Source organism: Rhopilema esculentum, chromosome 12 (genome assembly GCF_057945365.1).
Source record: "Rhopilema esculentum isolate cy_ngs chromosome 12, ASM5794536v1, whole genome shotgun sequence".
NCBI classification, from domain to species: Eukaryota; Metazoa; Cnidaria; class Scyphozoa; order Rhizostomeae; family Rhizostomatidae; genus Rhopilema; species Rhopilema esculentum.
Window position 1 is genome coordinate 287823 of NC_142826.1, and position 19018 is coordinate 306840.

Here is a 19018-nt window from a genome sequence, read left to right on the forward strand (position 1 = left end):
TCACTTCTATTCAAACATTAATCATATTCAAAAAACATTAGTAAGATTGCAAGGCATATTTTATTGAAATTGACACTCATAAAAAAGGAAATGAAGCACAAATTAAGAGCTACATAAAAAGCAGATAAAAATTTATTTTGAAAAAAAATAATCTTGAAACAAATATATTTTAAAATAGCTCTTGCACATTCAAAATAGCTCTAACAAAAATGATAATGTCATAACTCTATGCATTAAAAATAAAAAAAGATTTTGATATCTTTATAGATTTTGATATCGAGATATAAAGAAAAACATAGGGCAAAATTGCCTCTCATATCTTGGTCCCAAAATTTGGAACAATCTACCGTCAAAACTAAAATCTGCAAAGAATGTCAATAGTTTCAAACACAAGATCAAAGATAAATTCTTTGATGATCTACAATTTGATTATTATTACTATTTTTATTATTATTATTATTATGTATTAGGGAAATAGTATGAGGGACAATAACTTAATAAGCAAAAAAGGCTTTTTAGATTTAGTAAGGTTTTTCAGCTCCATAGAAGGTATTTACAGATATTTCTTAGCATGTTGACTTTTTTATAGTTGAGTTGATAACATTTTTCAGAGACAGATTGAATAAATTGAACCTGGGGGCTGAGAATCATTGTTTCTAGGAGAAATTTAGAGGGCAAAGAGTCTAGTGACAGATATAAGGAAAATGCTTAAACCCTAGTTACAGACATTGGAGAAATAAAATAAAAGGTTTTCTATTCGAGAGCAATGTGTTATTTTTTCTTTAAACCATATCGGATTCGAAAAAAATAAGGATGTATCTAAGAACATATTTGGACTCCAAATTTAAATTTTCTTAAAAAAATCAAGGCTGGGCAAAGTTTATTGCATTCTAATAATAAATAGTTTAGTCAATTGCTTCTCTCTATATCAAATTAAATGCAAAAGTACTTCTTTGTTGACATAGTACTTTTATGCAAATTAATTTTATGCTTCTTGCCCTCTTTGTCTTTTTGTCTTATTCCTGTGCAGTTAAAAATAAGGAGCTATTATGGAGGTCTTGGTACCGCAATTCGACTAATAGAGGTTCAGAAGTTAGGAACTTTAGGAACTAGGTTTTGAGTTAGGATTTTTATAAAAAGGCTTCCTTACATCTTTTTTTAGATTTATTCACAGGCAGGAGCAGATCCAGACTATAGCAACTGTAGCTCGAGCTATAGTCAAATTCTCAGTGTTTGATTTTTGAAATACAAAGTTTCCTTGCAGTCCCTAAAAATGTGTTCATGTCCACAAGTGTTTACTATCAACATTTGAAAGCAGCAGTATAGGCAAATGTGTCATCACAATGCCTCTCCAGATAAGATATAAAACACTGAGCGCAGAATGGTCTAATATTAAAACTTAGACGAATCAGAAGTTTCGTTCTTTGTTGACAGTAACCAACCAGAATTGAGCTACAGTGGATATTCCGAGCTATAGTCGGTCTGAGGATTTGCTCTAGAAAAGACATCAAAGCAATGAAACCCAACCTATGATTTTTGGCGCGAGCTATAGTGAAGCTATAGTCAGGTTTGAAAATGGCCTTTTAACCAATAGAATATGAGTATCCACAGTACTTCTCCGCTTTCTGTCCCCTGTAAAGCAATAGTGGAGTATAGCTTGTTTTCACATCCTGGGTCCCCTATAATGTAGCTTCAAAGGCAAGTACCTACTAGGGAATAGACAGGGATGGCGGAACGACCAAGCGGCAAGAGGGGAGGGCAGGCGCAAGTAAAAGGGCATTTGAAAGATAATTCTCTGCTTCTACAAATTCATACGTAACTGCAATTTTATTTTGATCTTCTGTAGGTATCTTCAACTTCCGGCATAAGGAATTATTTTACATGTTTTGAGAAGTTCAGAATTTTATATGAATCTCTCTGATTATTACAATTGGCCAGTTTCAAGGGAACTTTATTAAAAACAACCCTTGCCCCTTCTGTCAAAGGGCAACAGGGGCGGTTGTACCCCCACACCCCTTTCTCTGCCATCCCTGGAAATAGAAAAGGGATGTTCGAAGGAATATTTATGAATACGAAACAACTATAAACACACATGGTTATATCATTTGCCCATATAGTGGGCTTGTCCCACAAGCAAGGAGGGCGTGGTCCCGATCCCAAAAGATTTGAGCTATAGTCACCAAAAATCCTGGATCCTCCCCTCCACAGGGGTGACCGGTGGATAAGATATTTGGGGCTAATCCCCTCCATGGGCATCGTCACCGACTCGACACAACTCTGCAAACATAAATAACAGCCATCTACAATAGTCAACTTGCGCTGGACACCATGACACAGTGGCTGAGCCCTGAGGCTTGTTGCAATAACTCAGCAAAACTTTGTCAGGTTCTAACCCCCTCCCCGGGATTTACGGCCCTGTCGTCAACAGGATAAAAAATAGAATTCAATGGATTTGGTTACATTAATTAATATAAATGCAAGGTTATATCACACCAGTTAGTCTTTCCAAGTCAGATTCTAAAGCGATATCATCTCTGCATATCTTAATGACGCGATTGATTATGTCGCCGACTTCATTGTTTTCATTGAAATGTTTAATTACATGGGTAGTAGCCATTTTGTCACATTCTCCGGCAGCCACCGTTTTGATTATACTGTGCAACAATTCCATAGCGCGGTGCATTATGGGCATAACCTGATGTTGCTGTTGTTACCACATTGAGTTGGAAACTCGCGTCAAAATGGCGTCTCCTATCAAACTGCTCTCCTACGCTTGCTGCCTTGTAATTTTTCTAAATATCCTTAACCAAGTATTAGCTGGGTGAGTGGCTTTTGTTGTGTAAACAATTTGTTTCTTTGTTTAATTTTATTTTGTGAAATTTATTAAAACACTTCATGTAATTTGCCATTACAAATTAAGATCTTGACGTGTCCGTTATCCGTATATGATTTGCCAGCGTCAAAACAAAACTCAAACTCAAAATATTTTTTCAGCATAAAATTAGTTACTTATAATGCAAATATATCAAATTATTTAAAATTTTAGGCTGATGAACAAATGAAAAGGAATTTAGAGCAAGCTATCGAGCCATGTGTCCAGCTTCACGTGTTTTACATTATATACAATTTCAAATTTGAATAAAACCGTAATGATTATCATGATAAAATAATACTGAATGCAGTTATGAAATAATCAAGTTTAAAGATTTTACAATTTTCCCAGGAGAAAATGTTTCATCTGCTTAATAAAATGACGTTTGTTATGCATCTTTTTTAATTCTAAGGGGAAAGAGTTCCATAATTTGATACCATCAAAAGTAAGAAAGTTTTTTCAAAGTTTGTAGAGATAATTGAAAGAGAAAATCCTTGATAATAAGATCTTGTATTATACTTATGAACATTTTTTGTTTTAAAAAGCTCGCCTTTGATAGAAGTTCTGCTAGTATTAACTTGAAACATCATTTTTGCTGTTTCAAGCATGTGAAGTTTATCAAAGTTAGGTATTTCTAGCTGTTTGAAAATTAGATTCACTATGTGCGGTGAAGGCCCTTTCTCAGCGTACTTCTCTTCGGCTTCTCCATTAGGTGCAATTAAAATATCAACTTAGAAGTAAAACAATTGAAAAAAACTCTTTAAATTCTATGTTCATACATTTCCTGCCTTTTCAGAGTGCTTTTGGTACCAAATGTTTTAGTATTATTTCAAGAAAATTATTGAGGCTCCTTAGACCTTGAGGCCCTTGTGCAATTGGTCCCCTGTCCCTCTGACCAATTTGCCCCTTGCTAAGCTCATCAGTGTCCCTGCTTGAGATAACCATTTGTCTTTGGCCATTTATAACTTTACTTGGAAACTTTTTGGAATTTGAATAACAGCCACTGTGTAAAATTGATGTATAAAGAGAATAAGTGCACACACTCAAGAATATGGAAAATTTGGTGCACATTTAATTTCAAATGCATTCTTGCTCCTGGGTTATATCTTGTGCACGCCTGAGATCTCATTGAAAACTACCATGAAATCCAGACTGGCATTTTTATAAACTCTAAATGATGGTACAAAAATAAAATCATCCATAATAATTCATTGAATTTTTGGCACAACTGAAACCCAACACAGTTTCTTACTTAGTTTTGAAACCAAATGACTTTGACCCTGTGAAATTTAAAAAGCCAATCAAAATACTCATAGTGAGCAACAGTTGAACCAAGAGGGCAATCTCTGGCCAATCAACATTGATCTAGTAATACACCTCCTGATTTGTTCTCACTTTTTTAACCTTGACATAGACACATTGTGTAAACACAGAAAGACAGTTTTATTAACAACAAGAAAACAATTTTTATTCTAACTAAGTAAAAATGTGGAAATTAAAAAAAAATCAGAAATAGCCAACAACTGAAGATTAGACATTACTGAGTTATTTTCCCATATTTTTTTTAAAAAACTAGGCCCTAGTCTACGTTTTTACAAGAGGTACTCAAATCATGCAGATTCTTGTGGGTGCACCAAGAGGGCAATGCCAATCCTTACAAAATTTTCCTTAGTTATTTCTTTGCCATTGTTCATTGCTGCTCATTATTGGCAATTCAATTGAAAGAATCTTGCTCTTGATTTTTCAAGAGCTTCCTGCCATTTGTCTAGAAGTTTTTAAAAGCATTTATAAGTTCATTTGTACTAGGAATCATTCATTGCATTTTGAACTCAGTTATGAAGGCTACATTTTTCAATTTACTGTTTGCTTAATTATGAAATGTAGCTTTTGGCAATTTAAACATTTTTGTGAACAATTTTATGGCGGTACATAACTTGAAAATGGCTTTGAAAAAAGAAAACATTTTACAAAATATTGGCTAAAAGTTCTTTCGTCTGACACTCCTCAGAGCATAAAATGTCAGAGTAAGGGTCCAAAAGAACACGATGAAAAATATATACCCAGTTGCGGATCGAAATAGGCCAATCAGAAAAATGCAAGCACAAGACCGGTATAGTTAACCAATCAGTGCTGTGTGCTTAAAGAAAAATTACCACTGGATTCCAAGAGAGAAAACAAACTCTATCTGTCTACACAATGGCAAATTTTTTGTTTGTATATAGATCGAAAGGATTGCGTTATTTATGAGCTAAAACAAAAAAGTTCTATTATTAATGAATTTACATGCCAGTGTGATTCTGGCTACGTAGGACACACAACCCAAAGATTGGGGGATAGGATAAAACAGCATGTACCTTCCACATAAGAAACCAAACTACCCCTCAAAGAGAACAGCCTCCTAGATCTTGTAGGTCTAGGAATACTGTTAAAACAAGTGATTCTGCCATCGGTCAACATCTTTTAGACAACCCAGATTGTGCAAAACTCTATAATGACAACATGTTTCGGATAATTGGCTGAGCCCGGTCTTCTTTCCACCTAGCAGTTTTGGAATTGATCTACACACACACACAAAAACCGCCATTGTGTAGACAGAAAGAATTATTTTCCTTTTTGGACTCCAGTGGTAATTTTTTCTTTATTCTCGCGGCACTGATTGGTCAACTTTACCAGTCTTGTGCTTGCCTTTTTCTGATTGGCCTATTTCCATCTACAACTAGGTACATATTTTTCATTGTGTTCTTTCGGACCCTTATTCTGATGTTTTATGCTCTGAGAAGTGTCAGGTAAAAAAGCTTTTAGCCAATATGTTGTAAAATGTTTGCTTTTTCAAAGCCATTTCAAACTTTTTTCCAAATTAATTACTTTCACATTGCTATCAGTGCCAGTCACCCGGGGGGGGGCAAGGGGGGCAACTGCCACCCCCCTAATACTTTAGAGGACAATGGTCTTTTATTCCAAAACAATGGGAACTTTGACATCATCTTATTAAAATAAAAGGCTTACCCCCCCCCCCCAATATTTGACCAAGTGTCCGTCCCTGATTGCTACCCTTAGCAACTTGAATATAGTCTAGTCTGAAAATTTTGTACTAATGTTTGCTTGAGTGGGAAAAATCAAAAATTGAAGCAAAATATGATTCAGACTAGTAATTTTCAAAAGAGCATACCATTGTCAATGAAATGAATTGCTGTTTTGTTACAATATGTATCTGTCAGTGGTTATAGATGATATGAATGGTATCTAACAAGATGAAAAAATTGAATTTTTTATGGACATCAGTGTTTTGCAGATACTGCAGGGTTAATAATATTTTTGAAGTACCTGCACTGAAGCATTTTACTATTTGGCATAACTAGTTTGTAGCATAATGGTATAGACTAGACTCCACTTTTTTGGTAATCTCTATTAATGTGTAACATCAGTTCTAACAAGACAAATATTCATAACATAGTCCCTAACAGCAATTAGACACTTCCGTGATGTTGCAAATGTTGACTTTAGAGAAACCAAAATCCTTTATGGATTATTTTTTTTTTGTTCTTACTGAACAAACTGCTACAAGCTTTAAACTTTTATTAAATCCTAAAATGCACTTTGTTGCAACATTGACAGATCCTACAATTTGCTGGATAGAGTTTGGCCTTTATGCGGGACTTCAAATTCAATTCAATGTGTACAACTTCATTTGAATATCTTGAAAAGAAAATTTTTGTTATATAATTTTTTCTATTTATTGCTGGCTCAATTCAAAATTTTTTAATTGTTTTGTTTGTCTCTTCACAGTCGAGATTTCTACAAAATCTTAGGATTGTCTAGAGATGCAACAGATAGGGAAATTAAAAAGGCATATCGAAAGCTGGCAATGAAATGGCATCCTGACAAGAATCCTGATGATCCTTCAGCTGCTGAAAAGTTTCAAGATCTAGGAGCAGCTTATGAGGTAATCAGGAAGATTGGCAACCAAATCACCTTGCCTAAAATTTACTATAACAGTGCATGATGCAGAGTACAGTACCATAAACAATATCTCTTACTGATTCTCTATCCAATCGACAGAGTATAGCGCCCTTTACCATGCCTGTCTTACATGTTTGTAGTAAATTGGTCAGTAGTGTTATTTTAAGATAAAAGAGTGATAATATAAGAAAGCAAGCTGATTAGCTGTGCAAGGTTGCTAAGCATATTAATAAAAATAATTGTTTTGCAACAATATCCCTTCAATAAAAAAAGTCAACTGGAAAAAGAAATTGGCAAGGATATCAATAAAATTTACATTTACAAGGCCATTTTAATAAAACGCCTTGAAACTCTCTACATTCTACTTACATTTCTGTCAGTAATTTGAGAAATTATCTTATTTACTCGATTATAAACCATCCTTGTTCGAAAGTCGCCCTTGATTATTAGCTGCACCAGCAAAACCACGCAGAGATACTTTGTTTGAAATGACGGACCAAAGCTGATTAAAACCTGTTATGTGCATAAACCAAAAAATTAAACATTAGAAGTTCAACCAAGAACAATACCGTCTAGATGACGGATCATCAATATTGTCCAGAAGTATTTTTTCCTCATCTTCTACAGTATCATCCTCAGCTTAAAGGTAAGGAAAGTTTGGCAAGGCTTGGGCAAAACAATGAAAGCACCCTCGTTTACAATACACCCTTGATTATCAACCACAGCAAAACATGCCAAAGAATAATTATAAGCCACGGCTTATGTTGGAATAAATGCGGTACTCAAAATGTAAGAGGTGTTCCCTTTTTTATGTAGGTTCTTTCTGACCCTGATAAAAGAAGAACATATGATCAACACGGAGAAGAAGGTGTCAAGAAAATGGGTGGTTTCGAAGATAGCGGGGGATTTGACCCTTTTTCATCGTAAGTTTTAAGTTTTGCCTCCGTTAAGATGCACTTCATTTTCTGCATTGTGAAGACGTGGTAAGAATCTGACTCTAATTTACTGGCTGTAATTTGCATTCATTGGTCTCTGTATTAATAGTTATTTTCATTTTGTCTATAAAGGCTTTCACACCTTGAAAGATGAGAAAGTTTCTTTTCTTCAGATTAGTTTCATATGCAATTTATTTAAGGTCATATCTTTAATTTTTAACTTTCAGATAGAATATAATTCAGATTTTCTTCTTACTTCTGTGCTTATGTTTAAAGAAACCCTAAATAACTGTAACAAAAATTCAAGTTTTAAAATTAAAGTTCATGCTGTTTTAAAAAACTATATATGCCATTTTTCTGATATGAAGGTTGCTTTGCAAGCTGAATAAAAACTCAGGCTATGAAGTGTTTTATCATTTTGTAATTCTTTTGATTTCAGCTTTTTTGGTGGCTTCGGCTTTAGTTTTGGATCTCAAAATGAAGGGAACCGCCATTCTGAGACGCCAAAAGGTGCTGAGGTTGTCATGGACCTTGAGGTAACATTAGAGGAGCTGTACACTGGAGAGTTTGTCGAGGTAAAGTATATATGAAGCAGTCAAACCTTCCATTTGGTTATCTACAGTTGAACCATTGTGACTCCAATTCCGTTTTGTCTTTTCGCTAAGTTTGCTGCTATTTATTATTCAAGGTAATGCGGGCCAAGCCTGTTGCAAAAACAGTTCCGGGTACAAGAAAGTGCAACTGCAGAATGGAAATGAAGACCACCCAGCTTGGACCCGGTCGCTTCCAAATGATGCAAGAAGAAGTTTGCGATGATTGTCCGCAGATCAATTTTGTAACCGAGGAAAAACTTTTGGAAGTGGAGATTGAGCCGGGCATGATTGATGGGCAAGAATACCCTTTTCTTGCTGAAGGTTAGCAACTCGAGAGCTATTTTGTAAAGATAGATTGGTGCATTCGATTGGTATATGTAAGCTGGCTCACCTACTCTCGGTTTTAAAACATTTCATTGCACTGGTCGCATGTAAAGAACAGGATAGTTATGAAAAGTGGACTTGACTGCTAGAACTGTCTCTTAGTCAAGCTGTTTATCACCGTTTTTTATCTGGACCTTTGTCTTTTTTTAAGTTTTATCTGAACCTTTGTCATATTTTAGGAGAGCCGCATGTTGATGGTGACCCTGGAGATCTGAAGTTCAAAATCAGTGTTCTGAAGTAAGTGGGTGCCAAGGAATTTACGCAGGTGGTGCCCTGCTATTAAAAACGAGTTGGTAGCATAATGGTAGAGACTGGAGTCCACCTTTTTGTATTCTCTGTTATGTGTAACGTCAGCTCTAAAAAGACAAATATTCGTTGATTGTTCTCTCAGGCAGAGACTCGAATCAAAACTCCAAATTCTCTTTAGCCATAATTTTGCTTTGGATTGTTATCTTGCCTGAAAAAATCTTTAGATGGTGAGTTGAAACTTTCACAGATGATAGGCCAAAAAAGCATATTAAATAAGTTGAAGACTTTTTCTTTAAATTATGATGATTAAGTTAGGGGTATTAAACAAATATATTGCAAATTGTATGCATCACCGCTCCGCTTAACTTTCCCACTTTGATAGCTACAAGAACGAATATCTTTGACCCCTGCGCTTGATGGGTTTCTCCTATTAGCATTTGATCATCACTCCCCTTTAGGTTTTGGGGTAGGTTACTAGTATGTGTTTTGATCTTGATCTAAGTTTGAATCCTGTTTTAGGCACGACCGATTTGAACGGAGGGGCGATGATTTGTACACAAATGTGACACTGTCGTTGGTGGATGCATTGAATGGCTTTGATCTAGACATCCAGCACCTTGATGGACACAAAGTCCACATTCACAGAGAAAAAATAACTTGGCCCGGCGCAAAAATCAAGAAAGCAAATGAAGGCATGCCAAACTATTCAGACAACCTACAGAAAGGATTTTTATACATAACATTTGATGTCAATTTCCCAAAAGGAGAATTAACAAATGAAGAAAAGCAAGGTAGATTTTCTAGTTTTTTCTTGTAACAACATGAGTCATTATGTTGTTAGACATTGTTCAGAACTTTTTATAATAACCTTCTTTTCCGGTAGTATTCTTTTTCTAGGTCTTTGTGTCGTGTATAACGATAGTTATTATTTAAAGACAGGGTTTAAGTCGCATTAGAAAGCCTTGATTTTGAGATTAATTGGGCGGTCAGTCTCCCTATAGTCAACCCTGACTTTCATCATCTTTCATCAGTCTCCCTACATTTTCCTTGTATAAGGTTTGGCCAGACGGTTCACTAGAAATGAAAATTGTGTGTATTTCCTTTTGGTTGATGTTGAAGCTACACGCGACTATAATGGTGTTTAAAAGACCCTTTGTTATTATTCACATTACATTCAAAAAGGTTCGGATTCCACGCTGCCTCAATTTGAGGGGTTTGTATTTGAAAATACGCTACTTAAAATACGCTCCTCTGTATTGTTCATTCCATTTTGATTAATATTTTTAATTACATTATTTGCCAGTTGAACTGTAATTTGCGGCATTACTTTTTTTGCAGATATAAATAGAATTTTGAAGCAGGAATCATCTCAGACAGTTTATAATGGATTATAATGGATTTTTACAAGAACAAGGTGCGACAATTTAAAGACTCTCTAGGAATATTTGGACAATTATTAATAAAGTTAAACGTGTATTTCTCTCCCTTAGTTGAATTATTAATAACATTCCTTCTTTCCCGTGTCAGATAATATGTTTTTCAGCACAAAAGAAAAATTTTACACTTACTAGAGACAGTTCCGATTCTTTTCCAGTTAAGGGAAAAGAAATTTGTTCTAATGACAATATTCAGTGTCTTGCATTAGGATAAAATGAAGATATCAGTTATAAAGCAATGTTCTGTGAAATTGCTACTTGTGACCAGAGTTTATGTCGTCTTGGCCTTTTGTCATAGAAAAACCTCGTTTTTATCCCCAACAAAACCAGAATAACTTACCGAGAAGCCGAATATTCGTGAACGCTTGATTCGGTATCACTGCAGTCCTTTCCGTGTTGAAAATTTATACATTTAAGTATTTGGAATGTGGCTGTTGATGCTCAAGATGGTGCTACAACCGAATGCGAAAAAAGTTTGCTAACCAATATTGTTTTGGGGGTAAAGAAGGAAGGTTTCGGCGGGTAGCAGAAGGGGCGTGTTTATTGCTTTTGGCAAGGATGGTAAAATATTTTCTACTCCACTTGGTTGTTTTAGTCTCTTGAAAATTCAAAAAATTAGTTTTTATCTTCAATGTGACATTCCAACGTACAACGTTCACTCTGACTTTTATTGCCTCCCGGTCTTGTTCCCTTTTGTAAGCGAACGAAATGGCTTTTTCGGATTGTTTAGACCCAAAGCATGTAAACAAATGCGATTTGCGACGTGGGTTTTTTGTACACAGGAAATGGAAGTAAATTATATTCCAAGTTGATAATTATTAAACTTTTGAAATGCAAAATATAAACAAAGTGACACTATTCTATTTCTATCCAGTTTTATTGCGATAGCAACATTCTAGTTATAAGGTCTTGTACGATGAAATTCCGGTCATCAATCGAAGACATTCGCTAGTCCCAGGACGATGGAAGTATACAAGTGAATAGGACCGCGTGGATAGTTTATTAAGAACTGACTCGAGTTCGGGGGTAAACGTTTTGAGAACAATTGCTGGTATACCAGATTTAGAAGTGTTTAGAAGTAGAAGAGCTTTGCGAACTTTGCAGTTGGAGAACTTGATTAGTAACATTGATGATGACAGGAGGATAACAAAAAAGGAGGATAACAAAGAAGGGGGGTAACAAAGAAGGGGGATAACAAAGAAGAAGGAAAACAAAGAAGGGGGATAACAAAGAAGGGGGATAACAAAGAAGGGGGATAACAAAGAAGGAGGATAACAAAGAAGGGGGATAACAAAGAAGAAGGAAAACAAAGAAGGGGGATAACAAAGAAGGGGGATAACAAAGAAGGGGGATAACAAAGAAGGGGGATAACAAAGAAGGTGGATAACAAAGAAGGGGGATAACAAAGAAAGGGGATAACAAAGAAGGGGGATAACAAAGAAGGAGGATAACTAAGAAGGAGGTTAATGACAAGGTCGTTATCCCCGATCGCCAAGTTTTAAATTGGAGACAAGGGTTGATGGGAAGAGGTTGGCTTTCGGTGCAGTCGTTGAAATGATGAACCAGGAACAAATTAGTAAAAAAGAAAAACTTATATACATCATTTTACGTTGAATTTTTTCCTTTATAACATATCCAAAATCGCCTAAAACCCAATTTGGGGAAAAACTTTTGGCGAATACTTTTGAAAACATGAGCTTTTTGACAATATACTCAATATCATCTGCCCAGGGATTCTGAAAAATATGAAAAGCTTGCAGCAATTAAAGGTGTAAATTCGGAATTTGGTAGCTAAACAGGTATTCGAGTGGACAATTGAAAAATAAAATTGAGTATATCAAGGCCCACGCCATCAGGGGGCCGGAGGGGCCATGCCCCCTACTATTTTGGTAAACAAAAGTATTTCCATAGATGTCCTGTTTTCTAGCCCTAAATTCAAATTCAATGTATAGAGCTTGGTCCCTCCACTTAAAATTTGTGGCGTGGGCCCTGAGTATAGGTTGAACAGTAGAAGGATAATAAAATCTTGTTGCTAACCCGCCAAAATTTTTGAAAATTCTTGATTATAAGTGAGAGCACTAATTTTTCAACAATTTCACAGATAGATCAATTCTTTCTGATAAGGACCTCTGGTATTTGGAATTCTTTGCCCAGTATGAAATGTGAAGAGCAGTTGTCATGATATATGATTATATATTGCGTCTGCTGCTACAAGATCAATGCTGCCTTGAAGACGAGGTTATACATTTTCAGTCCACGAATAATGCCGCATCCTTCCAAAGCTTGTCTTGTATTGGTATCGTTGTGACATAGATTTCTAGCGCCGCTGCTAGGTGGTACGGGCCCTGGAGCTAAAGTCATCATGACTTCCCAATTTGCAGCGAAGGCCAAATGCCCTTGCTCTGAAATTGAAGGCTAGTATGGGCTTTATATGTTGCTTTTTAGCATGGTTAAAATGTTCATATTTTCTTAAACCTTCTCGCGAATCTTCGGCCTGGGGTCTGTTTATACAAAATAGATATGAATGCAGTGTTACGCGGCAAATAAAAGTGAGTCAACTTATGAGCCCAGACCCCGCCCCTTCCCGAAAATATTTTATTCAAACTGTTGTTCATTTCATTAGTTTATTCATTCATTTCAAATGTTTAAAGAGGGTAGCCCTTCAGCAATGCTGATTTTCAAGGAGCCCTCCACCTAAAATACTTACATAATTATCATAAAAAAACAAATTATCCTAATTACAATTCACTATTTACAATCTAAAAAATATCCTATTTTAACTTGAGTTTCATTTTATTACAAATATCTTTAACGAAAGGCGAAATAGTAATTTCAAATATACAATTTACAATTTCGCAAGATTTTTTTGAAGTTGATCAAGGAAGATGCCTGTTTACACTCAGCTGAGAGGTCATTCCAAGACCTAGCACTTCTAAACGAGAAGCATTTCTGTCCATTTTTAGATTTTTTCTTTTGTAGCCTTAGGTCAGTTTATGTATTCCTAAGATTCCTAGAATTTAACTTGGATTTCTCTGTGAAAAGATCACACATGTATTGTGGAGCCAGTCCATGAATCGATTTGAAGACCATGATATTTGACTCATTAGTGATCAGCTCGTCTATGGTCCTCCAGCCCAGCTCCTTTATGAGTGGTTGGCTCGGTGCATCAAAACTGCTGCCAGATACAATGCAAGCAGCCCCGTTTTGTAGTTTTTGTAAGCGTTTGATTTCGAAAAGACCACAACAGCCCCACACCGACAACAATGGCGAATGTGTGGCTCCACAATTCTTGTGTACAAAGTCTTCAGAGTTTCTTTTGGCAGAAAGGATTTTGCATGCTTCAAAAAGCTTTTAGTGTGTTCCTTCCAATCTAGTGTGTTATTGATTTGTATTCCAAGATATTTGGTTTTTTGAACAACATCCAGCTCTTTGTTCTGAATTTTTAGCTCTAAAGATTCGCCTTGATTCTTTAATGATTTATGCTTAGGTTTGGTGGAAATAAGCAGGGCATGTGTTTTCATTACATTCAGTGAAAGTTTGTTGCCCTTGAGCCATTTTCAACGTGTGCAAGGTCCCTATTAATGGCCTCATTCAGCTAAGTGATATCATGCGATTGATGGCAAAGACTCATATCATCTGCATACATAGACACCTTTGTTTTTGGACAGCTAGTGGGAGGTCGTTTAAATAAATGAGGAATAAGAGGGGTCCAAGACATGAGCCTTGGGGTACACCAACATTTATTTCCATAATTGATGAATCAACACCGTTTACCCTAGAGTATTGCTTCCGGTTGTAAAGGTATGATTTAAACCATTCTAACGGCTGATGCTGAAAACCATAAAACTCTAGCTTTTTGCATAGTATGCCATGGTCCACCGTGTCAAATGCCTTTTTAGGGCAATAAAACTAATCCCACTAGCTTTCCCAAATCTAGTCCTTTATACCAGCCATCAGTGTTTTTAAGCAAACATGTTACGGTAGAGTGAAGTTTACGAAAGCCAGACTGTTCTGGGGATAAATATCCATTATCACTCATGTGCTGGTACAATTGGTTAGTCACAAGTCTTTCGAACAGCCTTGAGATGACGGGTAAAACTGAAATAGGGCGATAGTTAGACTTATCAGTTTTGTCCCCTTCTTCAAAAATTGGGGTAACTCTGGCCGATTTCCATGAATCTGGAAAAGTGGAAAAGTTCCCAGATAGAAGAGGGTTAGGAACAGCTTCGATTTTGCTGGCAATGAAAAAGATGATGTCTTAAGTGACAAGAGGCAGTTCCACTTTATTAGCGATTGCTCATTAATTTTCAAGCCTTTGCAGTACCAGTTTACAAGTTTTGTTAAGGCAGAAATGTCGATAACATTACTAAAGTCAATCTTTTTAGCAATATCACATTTGATACTCAAGGACAAGTTATTTAGCCATCAATCCTTGTCACTTTGACGGACCCACTTTGCTAGCCTGAGTTCAAGGCCGTCGAAAAGACGCTTTAACCATACAAAAAAAGCAGAATTAATTTCAAATACTTTAATATCTAATTTCAGGCATTTTGGGGCCTCTACGGGAGAAAGCCTTACCTGGAATGATGCTTCATCGTTATATAGTAATTTGTAGCAGCATTACCACAAAGGAAGCAACATTTTTCCACCTGAACTCAGTAAAACTTGATTGCAGTCTTTTAAAACAAGGTGTTGCGCCACCATCTTTACTTATTCGAGGTGCCTTTCTTGGGTTAAGAAAGTTTCGACGACAGTCGTCTCTGTTTGTTGAATAATTGTTTAAATCAAGTCTTACGTGTCTTTCACTGTGCTTTATGATGTTTGAGACACCTTTTCATAACGTGTACTGCCTTTCCATTGTTAAAAACTAGCTTGCACATCACAAAGTTTTAATCCACTAAATTGCTTAGCGATTCTGCCATATTTTATCCAAAGAGTACCAGTTTCTAGAAAGTGAGCCGTTAATTTGTACCAATTATCGGGAAATAATGACCTGTCTTCATATCGAAATCACAAAAGGACATTACATCTTTGGCTGGCATGCCCCCAGTACCCCCAATAGCCCCTCCCAGAGTAAATTGCTAAGGCATTGAACAACTTTATGTACCATAAAAGATAGATAAATGTCCCTCGCTTATGGTGTGTTAGCGAATTTTGTATTTTAGCATTCAAAAACTGCCTGTCGGTTATAAAATTCCCGCCCATGTTTTTAGGGAAATCAGTAAAAAAACTGGCTTCTTCCTTTATTAGCACTCTTCTTTATTATTCAAGCCTAGAATAGAAAAAATTTTCCTTACGTAATTGATTATCGAGTGTGGCCTCTTATATCATATAAACATCAATAAAAATATTTCCCCACGGTCGATTTTAGGCGATTTTAGGGGATGGTGGAAAATGCGCTTTTCTACCATTTTTTCCCCGGTTGACCTTGAATTGAACGCTCCTCGACCTCACTATTTGGCTGAAGCAGGGCTAGAAGAGGATCCAGTTTCGTTTCTCAAAGGAGGGAAGAAGGTTTTCCAAGGACCACTTGTATCAGTGAAGTAGTTTGCAAGGGCCAATTGTATTGCTTGGCATCTCCAAAGCAATTTACTACAGCCATCAAAAGCTAAATTTATCTGCCTTAACAAAAACAATTCTTCATCTCCGCATCGAGGCGCGCTGTGCAGAGCACAGTTTATTACGTTCTGATTAGAGATGTATTCCTGTTGGCTATTCCAACTCGCTCTTGACAGCAACAAATCAAATTTACATATATCATAACAGTACATATCCTATTCCATCAGTTTTTTAAAGAAAAGACAGTATGTTTTTTGAGGATAGGGCAAAGATGTGGGAAGGGCTTGGGATGGTGCACAGCGACCTCCATGCTACGAGGAGGCTCGAAGAACTCAAATCGGAGTACGCAGAGTCTCCTCCAATTAGGATAGATTGTTTTATCTTGACTGACTTTAAAGACGGATAACTTGTAACCTGGATATGTTTTAACCCAGGCTAGTGGAAAGGCTGCCTTAGTCAAAAATTTCTTACAGACAAAGGTCGTTTGTAATTATTCATGTTACAATGTTCTTTATAAAAATGCTCCTAAAAACAATCCTTAAAAGGTCATGCCAATTGTATATACTTAAAATTGTATATAAACAGCCGTGGTTCAAAATTATGGTTTACACGCAAGCAGGGGCGTCGCTTTGTACTTTTTGTTGGGGAAGTGGCTGCATATTTGCCCTGCAGAAATAATTTTGCCCTGGCAAAAGTTGAAAATGTGGGGAACTGGTCCTCGCTTCCCGTAACACTAAATCAATTCTCAATCGTACCCACTTCGACCCTGGCTTAGTGCATCCACAAATTCACCGATGTGTTTGCCTGACCTTGGGAAGACGAGCAAGAGAAAACTTTTTAATGAGTGAGTCAACGTTCCATCCTGGAGTCAAAGCTCTTGCGCTCTTTCGATATGCACACTAGCATCTCTCTTATTTCGTTACACTAGATGTTAAATCACTATACGCAAACCTCTTTCAAAGTGAGGGCATCCAAGCCTCCCTCAATTCCATTAATCCCTCAAAATCAGAACCTGTTCAGAAATCTATTCCATCCAGCTCAAGTTCACGCTGACATTTCCTTTTTCGTGCCACTGGTAGAATGTATCATTTTTCTTTTGGAACAGACAAATTCCAAGCACACTGGCAACATGACTATGTAACAAGAAATTCATATGGTCCAATCGTCCAACATTTAGATAAATATCTTTGTAGCATGAATAGGCCTTACTTTAGTAATGAGTTTAATGTTTTTACATGTTTTATTCGTATATCCGTTGGTTAACAGTTTGATGGATGAATTTTCTTGTTATGAAAGCTTTGCTCTATTCTACATATGTACCATCGCTCTGAAACAACACATCAATAGTTTTTATTAAGAAATAGCGCAAGTATTTCTAGTGCAAAGGATAAAGGCGTGACTTTTGCAACAAGCAAAAAACATTGAAGCATGGTCTATTGTAGCCAGTTCCTCTGCACTGGTATTCACCATATCACTTTCCTCTATAGCTTTCAAAAAGACTGCTTCTCCCTGTGATTCGAGACTTGGCTCAGCAGTAAAGTTGCTTTTTGTCAGCCTGTGCTTCATAAACGGAGCGAGGTACTGCAACTGCTTGAAATAAGGCCATGTTGGCTCAATCGGTACACCACCTGCGCTCCCCGAAGGTTTGTACTCCTTTAATACCTTTATGTAGCGATCCAGGAGCGGATCCAGGATTTTTGGTGACTATAGCTCAAATCTTTTGGGATTGAGACCACGCCCTCCTTGCTTGTGGGACACGCCCACTATATGGGCAAATGATATAATCATGTGTGTTTATAGTTGTTTCGTATTCATAAATATTCCTTCGAACATCCTTTTTCTATTTCCAGGGATGACAGAGAAGGGGGTGTGGGGGTACAACCGCCCCTGTTGCCCTTTGACAGAAGGGGCAAGGGTTGTTTTTAATAAAGTTCCCTTGAAACTGGCCAATTGTAATAATCAGAGCGATTCATTAAAAATTCTGAACTTCTCAAAACATGTAAAATAATTCCTTATGCCGAAAGTTAGCCAATGTTGAAGATACCTACAGAAGATCGAAATAAAATTGCAGTTATGTATGAATTTGTAGAAGCTGAGAATTATCTTTCAAAAGCCCTTTTACTTGTGCCTGCCCCCCCCCCCCCCCTCCTGCCGCTTGGTCGTTCCGCCGTCCCTGTCTATTCCCTAGTAGGTCCTTGCCTTTGAAGCTACATTACAGGGGACCCAGGATGTGAAAACGAGCTATACTCCACTATTGCTTTACAGGGGACAGAAGGCGGAGAAGTAACGTGGATACTCATATCCTATTGGTTAAAAGGCCATTTTCAAACCTGACTATAGCTTCACTATAGCTCGCGCCAAAAATTATAGTACGGGCTTCATTGTCTTCGATACCTTTTCCAGAGCAAATCCCCAGACCGACTATAGCTGGAAAAGAACGAAACTTCTGATTCGTCTAAGTTTTAATATTAGACCATTCTGCGCTCAGTGTTTTTGCCCGCAACTCGCGCGCGATAGCGCGCGAGTGAAGGGCTTATAGTCTGCCCCGCGTATAAGTAGCATATGGAAGCTTCAGTTCATGTTGTCAGCACTTTGTCAGCAGATTTTGTCACTTTTCTGCTGCCATGACAACTGTCAATCAATTTCATTGTCAATCAATCGGCTTTGTCGAGGAGGTCGTTAACCGCCACCTCTTTGTGCGGAGGGGAATTATCTTCGGAGCGTTGCTCTGCCAAGACTCTGTTAAAGGCCTTCGGTTTTTTTGGCACGAAAACGGTGCTGCATCACAGCTCGGTTCTCCGCAATGGATGGAAGTTTTGATTCGAAGTTTTGGGAATCAAAACCAGTCGAATGCCACACCTTTCTCCCAAAAACTCGAGACCATACGAGCAAAAGTTATGATTGGCGTGACTATCGAAAAATAAATGTCAAACCCTTGAAAAACTTTCATGATTTTCAAAAGGGCATTGGACTTAAATCAAAGGCAAACTGAACGCCAAAAATTCTTGATAAAAAGAATAGTTTAGCATC

General features: G+C 36.9%; 2 protein-coding genes across 2 annotated transcripts in view; one reads left to right on the forward strand and one right to left on the reverse strand.

Annotated features, from left to right (window-relative positions):
• LOC135681693 (tubulin-specific chaperone D) overlaps positions 1-2666 on the reverse strand; it is a 30183-nt gene extending 27517 nt beyond the window's left edge. Inside the window, exon 1 of the mRNA XM_089111696.1 lies at positions 2494-2666. Coding sequence (XP_088967822.1) covers positions 2494-2617 — 124 coding nt within the window. The 5' untranslated portion in view covers positions 2618-2666. The remainder of the gene's footprint in view (positions 1-2493) is intronic.
• A 3-nt stretch (positions 2667-2669) lies between these two features.
• Positions 2670-11087, forward strand: LOC135681305 (dnaJ homolog subfamily B member 11). The gene is made up of 8 exons (XM_065195695.2): positions 2670-2821; positions 6659-6815; positions 7649-7755; positions 8207-8342; positions 8456-8681; positions 8924-8981; positions 9513-9784; positions 10332-11087. The coding sequence occupies exons 1-8, from the start codon at positions 2742-2744 to the stop codon at positions 10385-10387; spliced, it is 1092 nt and encodes a 363-aa protein (XP_065051767.1). The 5' UTR covers positions 2670-2741; the 3' UTR covers positions 10388-11087.
• The last annotated feature ends 7931 nt before the right edge of the window (positions 11088-19018 follow it).

What these genes read in the sequence shown, in the direction of transcription:
- LOC135681305 (XM_065195695.2), top strand. Translation starts at nt 2,742, where the DNA reads ATGGCGTCTCCTATCAAACTGCTCTCCTACGCTTGCTGCCTTGTAATT. An exon ending in GGATTTGACCCTTTTTCATC is followed by an intron (nt 7,756 to 8,206) that starts GTAAGTTTTAAG and finishes TTTTGATTTCAG; the next exon opens with CTTTTTTGGTGGCTTCGGCT. An exon ending in ACACTGGAGAGTTTGTCGAG is followed by an intron (nt 8,343 to 8,455) that starts GTAAAGTATATA and finishes TTATTATTCAAG; the next exon opens with GTAATGCGGGCCAAGCCTGT.